Genomic DNA, 15,590 nt, shown 5'->3' with positions numbered 1-15,590 from the left:
AATAAAGGAAATAATTAATTGTAAGTAATAATTTCCTTCCTGCTGCTTGTGACATTTTGACTGAAGGCACTGAAAAATTTGTACAACTATATTATCATGGAAAGATTATTTATTAATATGCTACTGGAAAGAAAATTATTGGTAAATATGTTGTTTGGTTTAGCAACATTTTTTCAATAGAGAGATTGTTTAAAACTGTAAAACTAAATTATCATAATGCTAATTTTAACACTTTTATCCTTGCAGTCTCTTTGATTGTTCCATTAGCGTACTAATATTATCTACTTTACAATATATTTAGATTAATGTACCATAAATCATACAGCAAAATCAGTTGTGTGTGCTTTAGACAATAAGTTTCAAAGTTTGTCTAAAATGTATAATTTTTTTTGTTCAGAAACGTATTGTTTCATCTGCTTGGCTATTTGCTTCTTTGTCATTATTGGTTTATTATTTCTGTACCATATTTCTGTAATATTTACCGAAAATCTGTGTCAGCGCTGAAAATAATTCCCGGTATTAGACCTCTGGGAAATTAGTAGTAAAAACTTAGTCACGTGAGAAATCATATGATAGAGTGATGGCGGAAGCGGGCAAATTGACAGATCCGAAAGTTACATTAACGTTTTGTTTGTTTTTATTGATCGTCTACCCCTTTTTAAGTTCGGCCATTCAAAATGATGTCAGAGAAATATATCCGTTTCAAAATACGTCACTGTCATTTGAACAACGAGTCGAAGATCTTGTATCTAGACTTGAACTTAGTGAACTGGCCCAACAGATGGCCAAGGGAGGGGGTTCAAAAGAAGGTGGCCCTTCTCCTGCAATAGAGCGACTTGGTATAGGGCCATTCCAGTGGAGCACTGAATGTATACATGGTGATTCTGCGCCAGGCTATACAACTTCTTTTCCACAATCAATAGGAATGGCAGCAGCCTTTAGGTTAGTGTCTGATACTATGAAGTGAAGAAAATTTGACGGCGTCCTCACAATCAAAGAGTTCATCGAAACTGACCAAAAATGTGAGACATAGGGAGCAATCATGACAACCATGCCTACAAATATTATATCAGTTAACACAGATAATTGCGACAATTAAGTGAAATTACTTCCCCTTGTCATATCCATGACAACAGCTTTTGAAAGTTTAATTTTAAAGTTAATTTGAAAATTAATTTGATGGATTTTCGTTCACAAATCTTAGATTGGACATATATGTTTGAAAGCTTATTGTGTTTCACTTAATACCCATTTTCAGAGGTAAAATTAATGGTCATACATAGTCCTACATGTAAGACCTCGACGCTGATATTTATGTTTTGGGTGTCTAGGTCTTACTGCCTAAATAACGGCACTGTGTAGCATGTTTGGGTGTCATTTAACGTCGTAAAAAAAAAGTAAAATTTTCAGGAATATCTCAGAGCTGGCATCCACAGGGTTCCCACGCTAACGGGAAATCGGGGAAAAAGTCGGGAGAAATGAGAAAAAAAAATTCAGAACCATGAAAGTCCTGGAATTTTGCAAATATTGAAGAAAGTCTGGAAAAACCTGGGAATTTTCTGCCACCACTTGTCACCCGAAACAATCACATAATTTAGTTGTAATTAAACTGATCGTAAGTTAAATTTATCGAGTTCTAACCAGAATATTCAGAGGGTGCAGTATGGATTGTTTGGTTGCTTGTAATAAACATATATGCTGGGTCAATCAAAACACCAGTTGGATTAGATTCGTCTGGTAGACTTTTATTTTCAAAGTCAGATCAATATCCATAACTTTCTTTACATGGAAGGTATGAAAACCAGTGTAGCATCACAAGAGGCCAAGATGGTGGTGGTAAAGCATAGCCGCTTACCAGATGGCCTAGCAAACTTTTAACGTTGCTAGATCGAATGAGATATGCATGAAATCAATATGAAAATTACTTATTTTCTCAGAAATTTTGAGTAGTAAAATTGTTATGTCTTTAATCTGCTGAAAGACAAGATAAAACTACATCATTGATGAAATGTGACCTGGCGATCACGATTTGCATTGCTAGTCACATGAGTACTGTACACATATCTAATAACCCACCTTTTCAAATATTGTAGAGAAGAATAAAACATTAAATGAAAGTCGTATACTGGTTGTAATAAAAATGCAAAAATGAAAGAACACAAAATTCTCCATATTTATATATTCCGAGAACAACTTTTGGAGTATTGTTGTATCATGTGACCACTATGTTGACATGTGATCTCTGCTTGATAATTCAGACTGGCCAGATAGCTGGTTTTTACAAAAAGTATCTGACTTTCATTTAATATAATTGAATTTCTGTACAACAGCATTATAAAGGAGTTTTTTGTTGATATCACGTGAATATTGGACTTCTGATGTCCTCATTTGAGATTTGTGAAGTCATTTGACTAGTAATGCAAATGGCGAGTACGGGTCATGTTTTATTTTGGCCATAGTTTCATCTTGTTTGACTGCGGAATAACGACATAACGATTAAAATACTTGCCATTTCTGAGAAACTAGTGGTGAAAATAAAGGTGAATTCACCAGATTGGATTCATGCAATGGTCATCCAAGAGTGATGCATTGGTACGTCACTGTCTTTTGAATGTATATGTGTATCAATACATGTTTGGGAAAAAGTTTAATAGTTTAATGAATTACAAGAAGACAAATTGATTTTATAGAAAATTCATTCCTTACTTGTACAACAGTATATAATTTTAAAGGTCTTTTGTCAAAATTTAAATCAACCCGTTTGAAAATGTTTTTTAAATGATGGATTTTTAACCAGATCGTCTAAAGAAGATTAGGTTGTTTGAAAAATCTTGTTTGGGATTTTATTGGCAGTGATAAATTCGGGGTTAAATTCTTTTTTCGTTATAAGTCAAGATTCTAATTATTTGCATTTATTTTTATACTGTAATAGGAAATGTTACTTTCAATAAAATGCATATATATATTGTTATAGAATTCTTTAAAATTAAAGGTTTGAAAGGAAACAAAACATAATTTATGTTCATTATGTTTCTCTCACTTAGCAACATAATGCAGCAAAATAAAGTTAGAATTTTTATTCTGTACATTGAAATGACTTTACATGCTAATTTATAGGAATATAATCAAACTTGTTTTGTGTGACACATTTTGTGGATTTGTACATGATCATCTTTTCTGACATCGATGTTTTTGGAGACTCTTGAAAGCAAAACATCTTTATACTTCGAAAATGCATGTTTTGTAATCTAAAACGTTCTTTAGTTCCATTGAATAATGGTCATTTGTGAACCTTGAAAAAAAGTAATTTCAACCTGGAAAAAACCTGGAAATGACCTGGAAGTTTATCTTTAGAAAAGCGTGGGAACCATGCATCCAATAACACACTTTTCTACAAAGTAAAGCCATAATGCTTTAGTCAGACTTTAACTCTGATGTCTTTTCTCTATCAAATTCTGATTCTCACAAAAGAAGTGGACCTGTTTTCAAGTTTCGTTGGCCAACACAAGTAAATGGACATGTTTTGAAGTTCTGTTGGCCAACATTTCAGTTGAATACAGTGGAAGTCGGTAATGCCAAAATCGGTTTAAGTTGAATTATACTTCTTTAACAAAAAGAATAAAAATATATTAATATTGAAGAAAGTGTTTATAAAGCTTTGTTTCGTTCAAGATTCATATCATCCTTTTAATCAATTTTGGTATTCCTGGCTTCCATCGCATTCCAGCCAACCGAAGTGTCCAACGGAATTTCAAAACATGTCCATTTGCTTGTAAAACCTGACTAAAACATTATTACTTTAATTTGTAGAAAAGTGCCCATATGGGCTGCCAAGTATATGAGATATTCTTGGAAATTTTACTTGTCGTTCCGATGTTAAACGACATCAGAACACGCTATACAGTGCTGTTATTTGGGCAGTAAGATCCAGATGCCCAGTATATAAATATCAGCGTTGAGTTCTGATGTAGGACTAGGTCATACATTGCAAAATCCCACTTTATTTCCAAAATTTGCTTTCCAGAACAGTAAATCAAGCATTCCTTTTGCTGAATATATACACTGAAACCTGGCTATCCACAGAATGTACTCATGCTATGTGGTACTGTATTGTGTTATAATCATCAGCTAAAAAGTGGAGTGTGTCATAAAATTGGGTGCAAAACAATGTGCTTCCATACATGTGAATCACTCTCATGGGAGATTTTTTCTTTTGAGTTTAAGGGTATCTACTATCCCTCCTGTCACTCACTGAAATCAGCATGTGGAAAATTATAAGTGAAAATTTCATTTTTGCCATATTTTTCTTCTTCACATTTTGGTTCCATTAGTATATTTACAGTAATACTGCCTATAATCACATGACTGAACTGGCGTAAGCAGGGCAAGACAATGGAATTGCTGATTTCACCCACTGATCCTGTCAGCATAGTTGGCTAGCTTCATTGTTTGATGTTCGTCGAGGTGGAATCAACTATTGTTGTGTGTATTTAATTTGTGTGCTTGACCTTTGTCCAGAAATTGAGGGTGGAAGTTTGGCTGACCTGACTACTCAGTTTTTTGTCATGTTTAAAGTTACAAATAAGTTGTTTACTGATATCTGAGTTCAGGGTCTAACCTTATTTACAAACTTCATATGTTCTGGAATTGAACTTGTGACCCACATCCTGGTCATTTTATTTCGGTTTAGTTGTTTATATAAGATGAAGTAGACAAAATTATTCATTCCTACTTTAAGTTTGGTCATTGGAATCACTTTTAGTTGTGTTGGGGTATAATTTGACAGGAATCATTAATTTAAATTATTCACTATAATTACAAAGTGGTAATTGACTTTTCAGACTTAAACATTACTTTGAAACTGCTCCAGTGGCCTAGCGGTTAGAACATCCGCCTCAGATGCGGGAGGTCATGGGTTTGATCCCCAGTTGAGTCATACCAAAGACTTACAAAAATGATAGTAACAACTGCCTCACTTGGTGTTCAACATTAAGAGGTTAGTGTTAGGACTGGTTGGCCTGGTGTCAGGATAATGACTGGGTGGGACATCATGCCACATGTCTGCGGCATGATGCCCCAGTGCTAGACATCACTATAAACTGTAACACTGCAGACATTATAGCAATATGACTGAAAAATTGTTAAAGTTATGTTAAAAATCCAAATCACACACACATTACTTTGAAAGTATTGAGGACTCATCCAAAGACATTCTGGATGATGAAATTGTGGTACATCAAGACTTATGGTACATCAACTCATTCAAGTCGGTTGGTACATCAGAATATTCAAGACTTGTAATTCATTCAAAATATTCCATACTTTTGTACTGGTGATAAAACATTTAGGATTATGTGGGAGTTGGTTTACAATATAGTAAGTTCCTCTTAGATTTTCACTTTTTAACTTAGAGAATGAAATTTTTGGTTGAAATTATTTATTATTTTGCTAAACTTGTTGGTTTTGCTTCTTTCTGTTACTCAATATAAGACCATAGAGTTTTAACACTTTGTGTGGGCAGAAGTAATTCCAAAAGGATTAAAGACATTGCATGCTGCCATATCTTTAGAAAGTGTTTGGGGTGGGGTTGAGGCTCAATAAGTGTGTTTTATGGTCCAAAAGTGGGGTTCAGCGCATGTAACCAAAACAAAATGTTGTACAATTGACAATAAACTATCTTTTCATATAAGCCTATAGAAAATTATTGAAAATTCAAATCTGAATAAAATCTTTAATGCATTTAATACACTTACAAACCAAAAACAAAAAGAACTGGTAGACTTAGTATTGTCAGATATCATCACCATACATATACACATATGTGCAAACAATCATATAACCACAATCACGCTGACATGAAATAAAACAAATGTATACAAGTTTCATACAATCCAGGAAATCCCCAAGAAAAACTGCCATTCTACTGGCAAGCTTTCTCACATACCCACATTGGCCTGGCCTGATCATCAGCAAACTCACATGGACATAGGTTAGATGGCAGTGATTGATAAAGGCGAATGCTTTACACCACTCAGCCACCTTGAGTTCCACACTCCAGAATGACTTATGTTCATATAATCATGCTTTGCATTTTATATATGGAGTAAAATCTTAAATGAAACATTGCTGCTGTTCACAAACATGCCAATAATCTTTAATACAGATGAATTTAAAATTCTCATTCAAGGCACTGATGTGTAGTAACTTTTGTTCTTCAACATGTATCTAGCATCTCTTTGACTTACCAATGTTCAGATGCTCATATTGAGTGGTATTTTCTTTTTCACAAGATTACAGTTGTGTTTTGAAGAACACAATTTTCAGTAATCTTGAAGAAGAAAAAAAATCACCACCCAGTATATTCCTGTAACATGTAAAATGGTAAATAGCCCTATCCTTGGTGCTGTTTATACACCAAATTGTTATAGAGGTAATTATTGGCAAAGAGGTCAGGTACAAACAACCACTTAAGCATCATTAAGAATATTTAAGAATAGGATGGAATACAAGAATAGTATGGAATGTAAGAATTGTATGGAATAAGAATAGTATGGAATATAATGACATGAAATATAAGAATATGATGGATGATGAGAATAGTATGGAATATAAGAATAGAACAGAATATAAGAATAGTATGGAATGTAAGAATAGAACAGAATATAAAAATAGTATGAAATGTAAGAATAGTATGGAATATAAGAACAGTATGGAATATAATGATATGAAATATAAGAATATGACGGATGATGAGAATAGTATGGAATAAAAGAATAGAACAGAATATAAGAATAGTATGGAATGTAAGAATAGAACAGAATATAAAAATAGTATGAAATGTAAGAATAGTATGGAATATAAGAACAGTATGGAATATAATGATATGAAATATAAGAATATGACGGATGATGAGAATAGTATGGAATAAAAGAATAGAACAGAATATAAGAATAGTATGGAATGTAAGAATAGAACAGAATATAAGAATAGTATGAAATGTAAGAATAGTATGGAATATAAGAATAGTATGGAATATAATGATATGAAATATAAGAATATGACGGATGATGAGAATAGTATGGAATATAAGAATAGAACAGAATATAAGAATAGTATGGAATGTAAGAATAGAACAGAATATAAGAATAGTATGGAATGTAAGAATAGAACAGAATATAAGAATAGTATGGAAGTGAGAATATGATGGAATGAAAAAATAGTATGGAATGCAGGACTAGTACGAAATGTAAGAATAGTATGGAATAAGAATAGTATGGAATATAATGATGTGGAATATAAGAATATGATGGATGATAAGAATAGTATGGAATGTAAAAAAAGTATGGAATATAAGAATAGTATGAATGTAATAATGATATGAAATGTAACAATAATATGAAATGTTAGAATGTTATGAAATGTAAGAATAATATGAAATGTAAGAATAATATGAAATGTAAGAATAGTCTGTTAAATGCATACATCAAACTGTCTCATTGTACTTATACATTGTCATTGTATTTCCAGTCCCAGTTTGATATATGAAGTTGCTGAAGCAATATCTGTAGAGGTCAGAGCCAAGCACAATGACTTTGTGAGCAAGAAGAGCTATGTAGAACACTCAGGCCTAGTCTGTTTTAGTCCAGTCATTAACATTATGAGACATCCATTGTGGGGACGAAATCAGGTGATGTAATAAAATGACTTATGCCATCCATGTTTGTTTTTTAAAGAACAAAAAGTTGCAGATCATTACGTGAAAATATTATGGAATTATTTACTTAGACGTAGTTGATTATAAAACATATTCTAAAAATTAAATTTGTTCGACTGACATACATTGAGTAGATAAATTATCTGTCTAAGTTACTAACATGTTGCATTTAGTATTTTTTGAATAAAACTTTGATCTAGTCATCATGCAACAATGTAAAAAGGTATTGATATTGGAAGTTTTACTGGTCAATATGAAAATGAAGGAATACAGGGTTAGATGCCATCAGATTCACCAGCTGTAACAAATTTAAAAAATATTCTGACCTGCTTTATTTGTTGAAATGTTTGCTATTATTTATAAATGCTTAGAGATATTTTTGTCTGGATCAATTTAAGAGATTTTAATTTTAGAAATGAATAACATATCATCTACATTCTTTTGGTATTTTGATTCTCGATGGTACACTGTCTTCTATACTAATGAAAACCCCAGAAAGAGATCATCAATTGCTAGAAAAAATATTTCACATTGAAAAAATTCTGTAAAATATATGTAAACTGAAATTATTTTTATATGTACCAGGACATTATATAGTAGTTATTGTAATAGATGTCCTGGGGGCAGTGCAATTTCCAAAATGGGGGTGGGGGGCATTAAATGCTGTACATCACTGACTGGCTGAGAACATTAAGTTGTTTTGATTTTTGTAGCAATCATTGGGTTACTCATGTACTGTTTTAATTATTTGGACATACAATAATCGATATATTGGCTCTATAAGCCTCAATAATGTAGGAATTTCTTTTTGTGGAAAAAAGGGAGAACGTTTATTAGAAGGGGGCTTCTATTAGAATAACTACGGTATTTACTTTTGAATTAGAGCTCCTATCTTTAATATGTTGTAGAATCTAAGCACTGTATTGTAGATTTAATTTTGGTTATTTCATTGACTTGAGAGTTCGTCAAAGTTGAATCCCACACAAAAATTGTTGTTACTCTTTTGAGACTTTTATGAAGATTGCATGCATAAAATTGTGTCACTTGAAAGTAGCTTTAGTTGACTATCAGTAATATTTAGCTGTACAAAATGTCTGCTTCATGACTACAGTATATCAGCTGGGATGATTTTCCAGGCAATAACTCCTTAATTTAGGTGGTTGCAATGAAAACTTGTCTTTAGTAGTTGGGTTTACTATTTTACAGGAGACATACGGTGAGGATCCATACCTGAGTGGAGTTTATGCGGCTAAGTTTGCAGCTGGGTTGCGGGGAACACATCCTCGATTCTACCGTGCAGCTGCAATATGTAAACACTTTGTTGCCCATGGAGGACCTGAAGACTTGCCTGTTTCTAGACTTAGTTTTAATGCTGTTGTAAGCAAATCTGCATGAAAGGATTACTTTTTTTCTTCTGATGGGTCTCTATAAATAACATATACTTTTTATTCAAGTCATGCTGTACACAAAATTAAGCCAATTATCTATTGCTAATGCAGCCCTTTTCTTGTCTGTCATTCTTCTTAAATTAAAAATGTTGTTAAAAATTGCTATCATTTTACCCCGAAGTGTTTAAGTCCGGGTTGAATTACAAATTTGGAAATATGATTGGTTAAAAATGAAGACACTTGTGTAAATTTTACAGACTTGAATTCTACTGTCTTGCAGAAATTAGGATGGCAGATCACTGGCTACCAAAACATGCACAGTGTATCCTTTTGTTTGGCAGAACCTAGTCTTATTTTAGTCAGAATAATAAAAGTATGTTATTTCTCAAAGATCTCTCTACAATTTTCAGAAGTTTAATTTCAGGACCACATTTCCACAGAATGATAGTAACATAAATACAGTAGGAATATACAGTGTTCCACTTGTCATCCATTTATATGTCTGCTTAAGTTGGGGTCCCAGGTGGCTGTGTGGTCTAAGGTGTTCACCTTTACCGATCACTCACATCTCATCACTGTCTGTGTGGGTTAAAGTCTGTGCTCGACCAGCGTATGTGTGTAAGCTTGCCAGTAGCTCCCAATGGGCTAGTGTTTTTTCTTGGGGTTTTCTTAGGATATTTCTCTGCCAAAATATACTGCTTGCCATGTAAAGCATATCATGTTCTGAAAAATGTCATTAAACCCAAAAATCACAAATCTGATTAGGTTTTGTATTAAGATCATTGTGGTATACAGTGGAACCCTGCTATAATGCGATAATTGGGGTCCACACAATTGGATCGCATTAATATCGGGATCGCGTTAATGCGGGGTTTTACAGTATTTTACTTTTTTGAGAGAACAACTCATTGGTACATATACGTGCATTCATGTCTACGGTATATGATGAATAGGGTATAAACTCCGTTTACTATCATGCTGTCGTGGCATTCAGTTCAGTTATAATGCATGTAATTCCATTGAAAAATTGCACACAGATTTACAATATTCAGTATTTTTTTCCTTGATCATTGTATCTGAATTCAACGTCTAATATATAGCATGAACAGAGTATCAACACCGTTTACTTGCTGTCTGATATAATATTGTACCATTGGGGCTTGAAATTAATCCATAAAATATGTAATTCCATTGCAAAAATTGCATACATATTTAAACTATTCAATAATTTTGTCACACATCATTATGTGTCTGAATTCAATGGAAAAAATTAACAGCAAAATTAGGTTAAGAAAGGCGAAGCACATGTACGGTTCATTACGTTCCAGGGTCTGTGAATGGTGTCTTTACAAATTTCATACTGCCAAAATTTTCTCATGCGTTTCCATGTACATTTATCCATTGCAAATTTCCAATAATTAATGCTTGTATGCCTATTCGTTTGAACGACTACAACAAGAATAATTACAAATCAACACATGCTTTCAGCATACATGTAACTTTTACTTCAGATTTTGTAACTATCGAAAGAAACATGTGAAAACTACTATACTAATCATAGTGCAAAGTGCAGAGAACGATTTGCGTTTGTGAACTTGCTTTTCCATAATGGTAAAATATTTTTTTATAAAAAGTAGGAAATTAATAAAGAGTTTATAAACAAACGCCATACTCATGTAAAACCTGAGAACTAAGTGCAGTAGGCCTGCAATGGTCACAAGACACTTTAATTAAAAAAAAAACGTAAAGCTGAACGCATGTACAATTTCATACCCTTTCAATTTCCAGCTAATAAAGCGGACATTATTTACTGGTTCTTTTTTGATGTTTATTAAATTGTGAGAATCTTTTTTATCAACCACCGCATTGTCTGCTGATTGGTTGTGTATGCAATTAAAGAAACACATGTCGGCTATTGTTTGAGCAATGATTGTTTACATAATTAATTGAAGACAATCACAAAGACGACTTACTGGCTTTACTCATGGACCAGTAATAAGTAACATTTCCGATAATGTTTATTTTGGCATAACACTTCAAGAACCTGGTGAAATTGTTAAATTTCAGAAGCCAAGCCACGATTGTATTATATTCGAATTTATACGTGAATTCTTCTCCAAAATGATAATAAATGTTTTACACACTATTTCTCTTACTTGAAAAAAAAGTATTATTCCAGGTACGAGAAAAATACACATACATGTATTTAAAATTTCAGGAACCATGCCATGATCGTATTATATATGTATCGTATTGTATTCAATTTCATACACAATCTCTTCCCCAAAATGATAATCAATTTTTTTGCGCAAAGTGCAGAGAACGAATTGTGTTTGTGAACTTGCTTTTCCATAACGCTAAAATATTTTTTTAAAAAAAATAGGAAATTAATAACAGGCTCATAAGCAAACCCCATGCACATGTAAAACCCATGAACTAAGTGCAGTAGGCCTGCAAACGTTACAAGTTACTTTTTTATTTTTATTTTTAAAGCTGAACGCATATACAATTTCGTACCCTTTCAATTTCCAGCTAATAAAGTGGACATTATTTACTGGCCAACTGATTGTGTCTAATAACACCACCAAGCCCAGCAAACCTGCTGGCGGCTTTTTTTGTTTTTTTGTTGATGTTTATTAAATTGTGAGAATTTTTCATCAACCACCACATTGTCTGCTGTTTGGTTGTGTATGCAGTTAAAGAAGAAACACATGTTTTCTATTGTTTGAGCACCGATTGTATACAGAATTAATTGAAGACAATCACAAAGACGACTTACTGGCTTTACTCATGGATCAGTAATAAGTAACATTTCCGATAATGTTTATTTTTGGCATAACACTTTAAGAACCTGGTGATATTTTTAAATTTCAGAAGCTACGCCACGATCACATTATATTAAAATTTATACGCAAACTCTTCCAAAAATGATAATAAACGTTTTACACCCTATTTCTCATACTTTAAAACAATTTTTTTTCCCAGTACAAAAGTACACATGTATTTAAAATTTCAGGAACCACGCCACGATCATATTAAACTGGAATTCATACGTGATCTCCTCTCCATAATGATACTAATTTATTTATACACTATTTTATGTACTTTGAACAAAAAATATTTTTTTCATGTGCAAATATACAAAATTTTGAGAGCCATGCCATGACCGCGTTATATCCGAATTCGCGTTAAAGCATGGCGCGTTATAGCGGGGTTGCACTGTATTTGTGTTCCATAAACAGATTTCTAGTTTTAAGTTTTTTATTTTCAAATGTCTTCAAAAAGCTGTATTCTTGTGGATGATTCTAAATCAACACTGTTCCAGATTTTGGATAATATATTTGTCAGAGCAAATTGTATACTGAAAAATAAGTATGATGGTAATTGACCTTGTGGCCTTGATCTCATAGGTTCCAGAGAGAGACCTGAGGATGACATACCTGCCTCAGTTTAAGGCTTGTGCTCAAGGAGGGGCCTTAGGTGTTATGTGTAGCTATAACAGGTATATATTTTCTAATTTTGTCTCAAATGCTTAGCATAGTGAGGTTTTGTCTCATGTGCATATGCATGGTGTGATTTTTGTCTCAGATGTATAAGCAGTGTGAGATTTTGGCTTACAAGCATAAGAATGCTGAGACATAGGTATCAATTTCAGGAGGTAGCAGTAACATATGCATCAATTTATAGACTAGTGTTTAAGTTTTCGCGAGTCAGATCTTGGGGGTGGGGTGATACACTGTGGTATGCTGGGTTCTGTTGAACACTTGTTTTGTATTGTCACTATCAGCAGGACATGTTATATCATTTGGATGATTCTATTTTGTAGTCAAGTTTGTAGAAGACACACCAAGTCAAAAAGTCATGAAAGTTTTTCATAATTCTGTTTATGTTGTCAAGAAGTTTTTACCAATGTGAGTTTGAAAAATGATGCTAAAATGCTTATTATCATTAACAAAATGTTACTTTTTCGATGCTAGACATGTCAACACGTTTAGGCAATCTTCAGAATTAAAATATTAAAAATCAACTGATTTTAAATCTACATGTACAGAAACTGAAAAGGGGCCCTGAGTGGCCAAGTGGTCTAAAGCGCTCACCGTTCCGGATCACTGCCATCTCACCTCTGGCTGCGTGGGTTCGAATCTCAGATTCGGCTAATGTGGATATGTGAGAAAGCTTACCAGTAGCTTCTCATGGGTTGGTGGTTCTTTCCAGGGTTTTTCTGGGTTCTTCTTCCACCATTAATACTGGCCGCCATGTATAGCCTATCATGTGCTGAAAAATGGTGTTAAACCCATAACAACAACAACAAAAACTGAAAACTGGAATGTTCATAAGTAGCAAGAAAAGTAATACTGTACTAGACATTACAGCATCATGGAGGAAAAGAAAAGAAAGAAATTTTCCTGCCAATGGACTCGAACTCACCTCTTTTTCCAAAGTCAAATGTATGTGTGAGTCTAAATCATCACATGCAGAAACATGCCAAACACTAGTCTAGGAAATGAGCTTACATTTTCTTTTGTCATGATAACTAAATGTTCCAACAGTCATAATTAGAAACCTGCATACTTTAATATTTGCATCAAAACAATTATAAGAACTTTATCAAATTCATTACAATTGGGTTAGTGACATACCATTTGCAAATGATTTGCTTTTTTCAATGATGATAAAAAAGATTGTTTTATAATTTCCACTTACAAAAATGAGCAAATAAAAGGATACCTGTGGAGACAATACATACATGCAGAATGCCCTAAATTTGTTGGAAATCAGAATCTCTGAACATCTGAGATTTGACAATTTTCCACATTATTATTCATTTCAGTAATAAGTTGAATTCAGATTAATTACGAACAGATATCAAACTGCCATTGTTAATGGCAAGACCATAATTGGGGCTGTTAAGTATAACATGCCAAGTCAGATGACTTCATACAGTACAAATGCAGCTTTCCCAAGCTGAATTGACATCATCTTGTAACAGTGTTGACAATGGCCCCTGCTTTGATTTCAGCAAATATCTGCTGATGTCAGGTCTTCATTACGGAGAGACCATTTAATTTTTCAAAGTGGTGTGGTGTGAGGTTAAATGCTTAAAAACAGTTGCCTTGTTCTGATTTGTAGTATAAAAATAGTCTAAAACATTATCATGAATATTTTACACACATCCTTGCAAATAATCATCCAAACAGTAAAACCCAAACAAACGTTTTCTGTTGCAGGGTTAGTGTGATTTCATGTTTATGGCATTAATGATTTTGCAACAAAAATGACATTTATATTGACACCAAGGAGGGTCCTGGCTTTTAAAAAGTTGTTGCCTAAAAATTCGCCAACCTTAGTATTTTGTCGCAAATTTTCAAAACATGTCACCAGATCAAGTAGTGAATATTTTTCCAAGTCTATTAATGTAACAGGCAATGAAACTTGAAAAAGATTGGATAGTTATTACTTTATTTACAACAAACAATAGTCATAATATTACAAAATAAATTATTACATGACAGTTTTGCACTATTTCCATGATCTTTGCATCCTGCATCACCATTAGTGCATAAGTATGACTGTTGTCACCTGAAATAAATACATTATCAATTGCAAAATATCAACTTTCCTGACATCTAGTCTCTCATTGTTTTAATAGAAACATCAGGTACTCAGCAAATCTATATTATGTATATTATTTTCCAAATAATAGTTTCATAGGGAACTTTAGTTAACGATATTTTGGTACTAAAACCCTATTATCATACTTTGCAATGTAAGATAAGTGATATATAATGTGACCGTCGATTTCATGCATTCAGGAATTAAATGCCCCCTCCACCCGTTTTTTATGGCTAACTTCATAAAGTACATCTCTATCAACCAGGAGTGCATAAATTTATTTTTGCCACACTTTACATGCTTTGCTTGTAGTGAATTGCTTTCTAAATCCAAAGAATGATCACTGGATGCTGTAGATTGTTTTCTGGACAAGCTTACTTGGATTTCCATTCCCGCCGATGAAACTTACATAAGTCAACACCTGGTATTAATGTACAGTATATATAAGTATTAATTATCATCATTAAATTAAAAGAAGGAATGAAGAAACATATCACAGAGCATATTTGCCCCCAAGAAACTAATTTGGAATAAATATGTTATTTAGTAAGCAGTGTTATATGCGTATATGAGTTAACAATATGGAAACATGGTGGGGTATAAAATGTGGGCAATAGTTATCACATGTGTGGTAGCTTGAGGCCACATTTGAACTGTTAACATAAATTCACACCCATTTTGGCATTGTTAGCTATAACAAAAAAGGGCATGGTTTATTTGTCAATCAATTCCTAGTGCTTTTAGTCACTGTAGAACAGGCAGTTTCTTTGAAGTATGTCAAAGAGGCATGAGTCTAACCTTTAGCTCTTGTGCAGTTTGGGCACTGCTGACCAGGATATGAAATGGGGGCACATGGGAGGGAATGGCACACTCCA

At 33.2% G+C, this 15,590-nt stretch overlaps 1 protein-coding gene across 1 annotated transcript in view; it reads left to right on the top strand.

Annotated features, from left to right (window-relative positions):
• The first annotated feature begins 574 nt into the window (after positions 1 to 574).
• LOC149773606 (uncharacterized) overlaps positions 575 to 15,590 on the top strand; it is a 47,332-nt gene continuing 32,316 nt past the window's right edge. Inside the window, exons 1-4 of the mRNA XM_089946354.1 lie at positions 575 to 942; positions 7,528 to 7,687; positions 8,921 to 9,091; positions 12,513 to 12,604. Of these exons, the coding sequence (XP_089802480.1) occupies positions 581 to 942; positions 7,528 to 7,687; positions 8,921 to 9,091; positions 12,513 to 12,604 (785 nt within the window). The 5' untranslated portion in view covers positions 575 to 580. The remainder of the gene's footprint in view (positions 943 to 7,527; positions 7,688 to 8,920; positions 9,092 to 12,512; positions 12,605 to 15,590) is intronic.

Source organism: Sinohyriopsis cumingii, unplaced genomic scaffold (assembly GCF_028554795.1).
Source record: "Sinohyriopsis cumingii isolate HCF-2022 unplaced genomic scaffold, ASM2855479v2 utg000624l, whole genome shotgun sequence".
Taxonomy (NCBI): Eukaryota; Metazoa; Mollusca; class Bivalvia; order Unionida; family Unionidae; genus Sinohyriopsis; species Sinohyriopsis cumingii.
The sequence above is the reverse complement of the archived record's forward strand: the minus strand, read 5'-3'. Positions and strand labels throughout refer to the sequence as shown.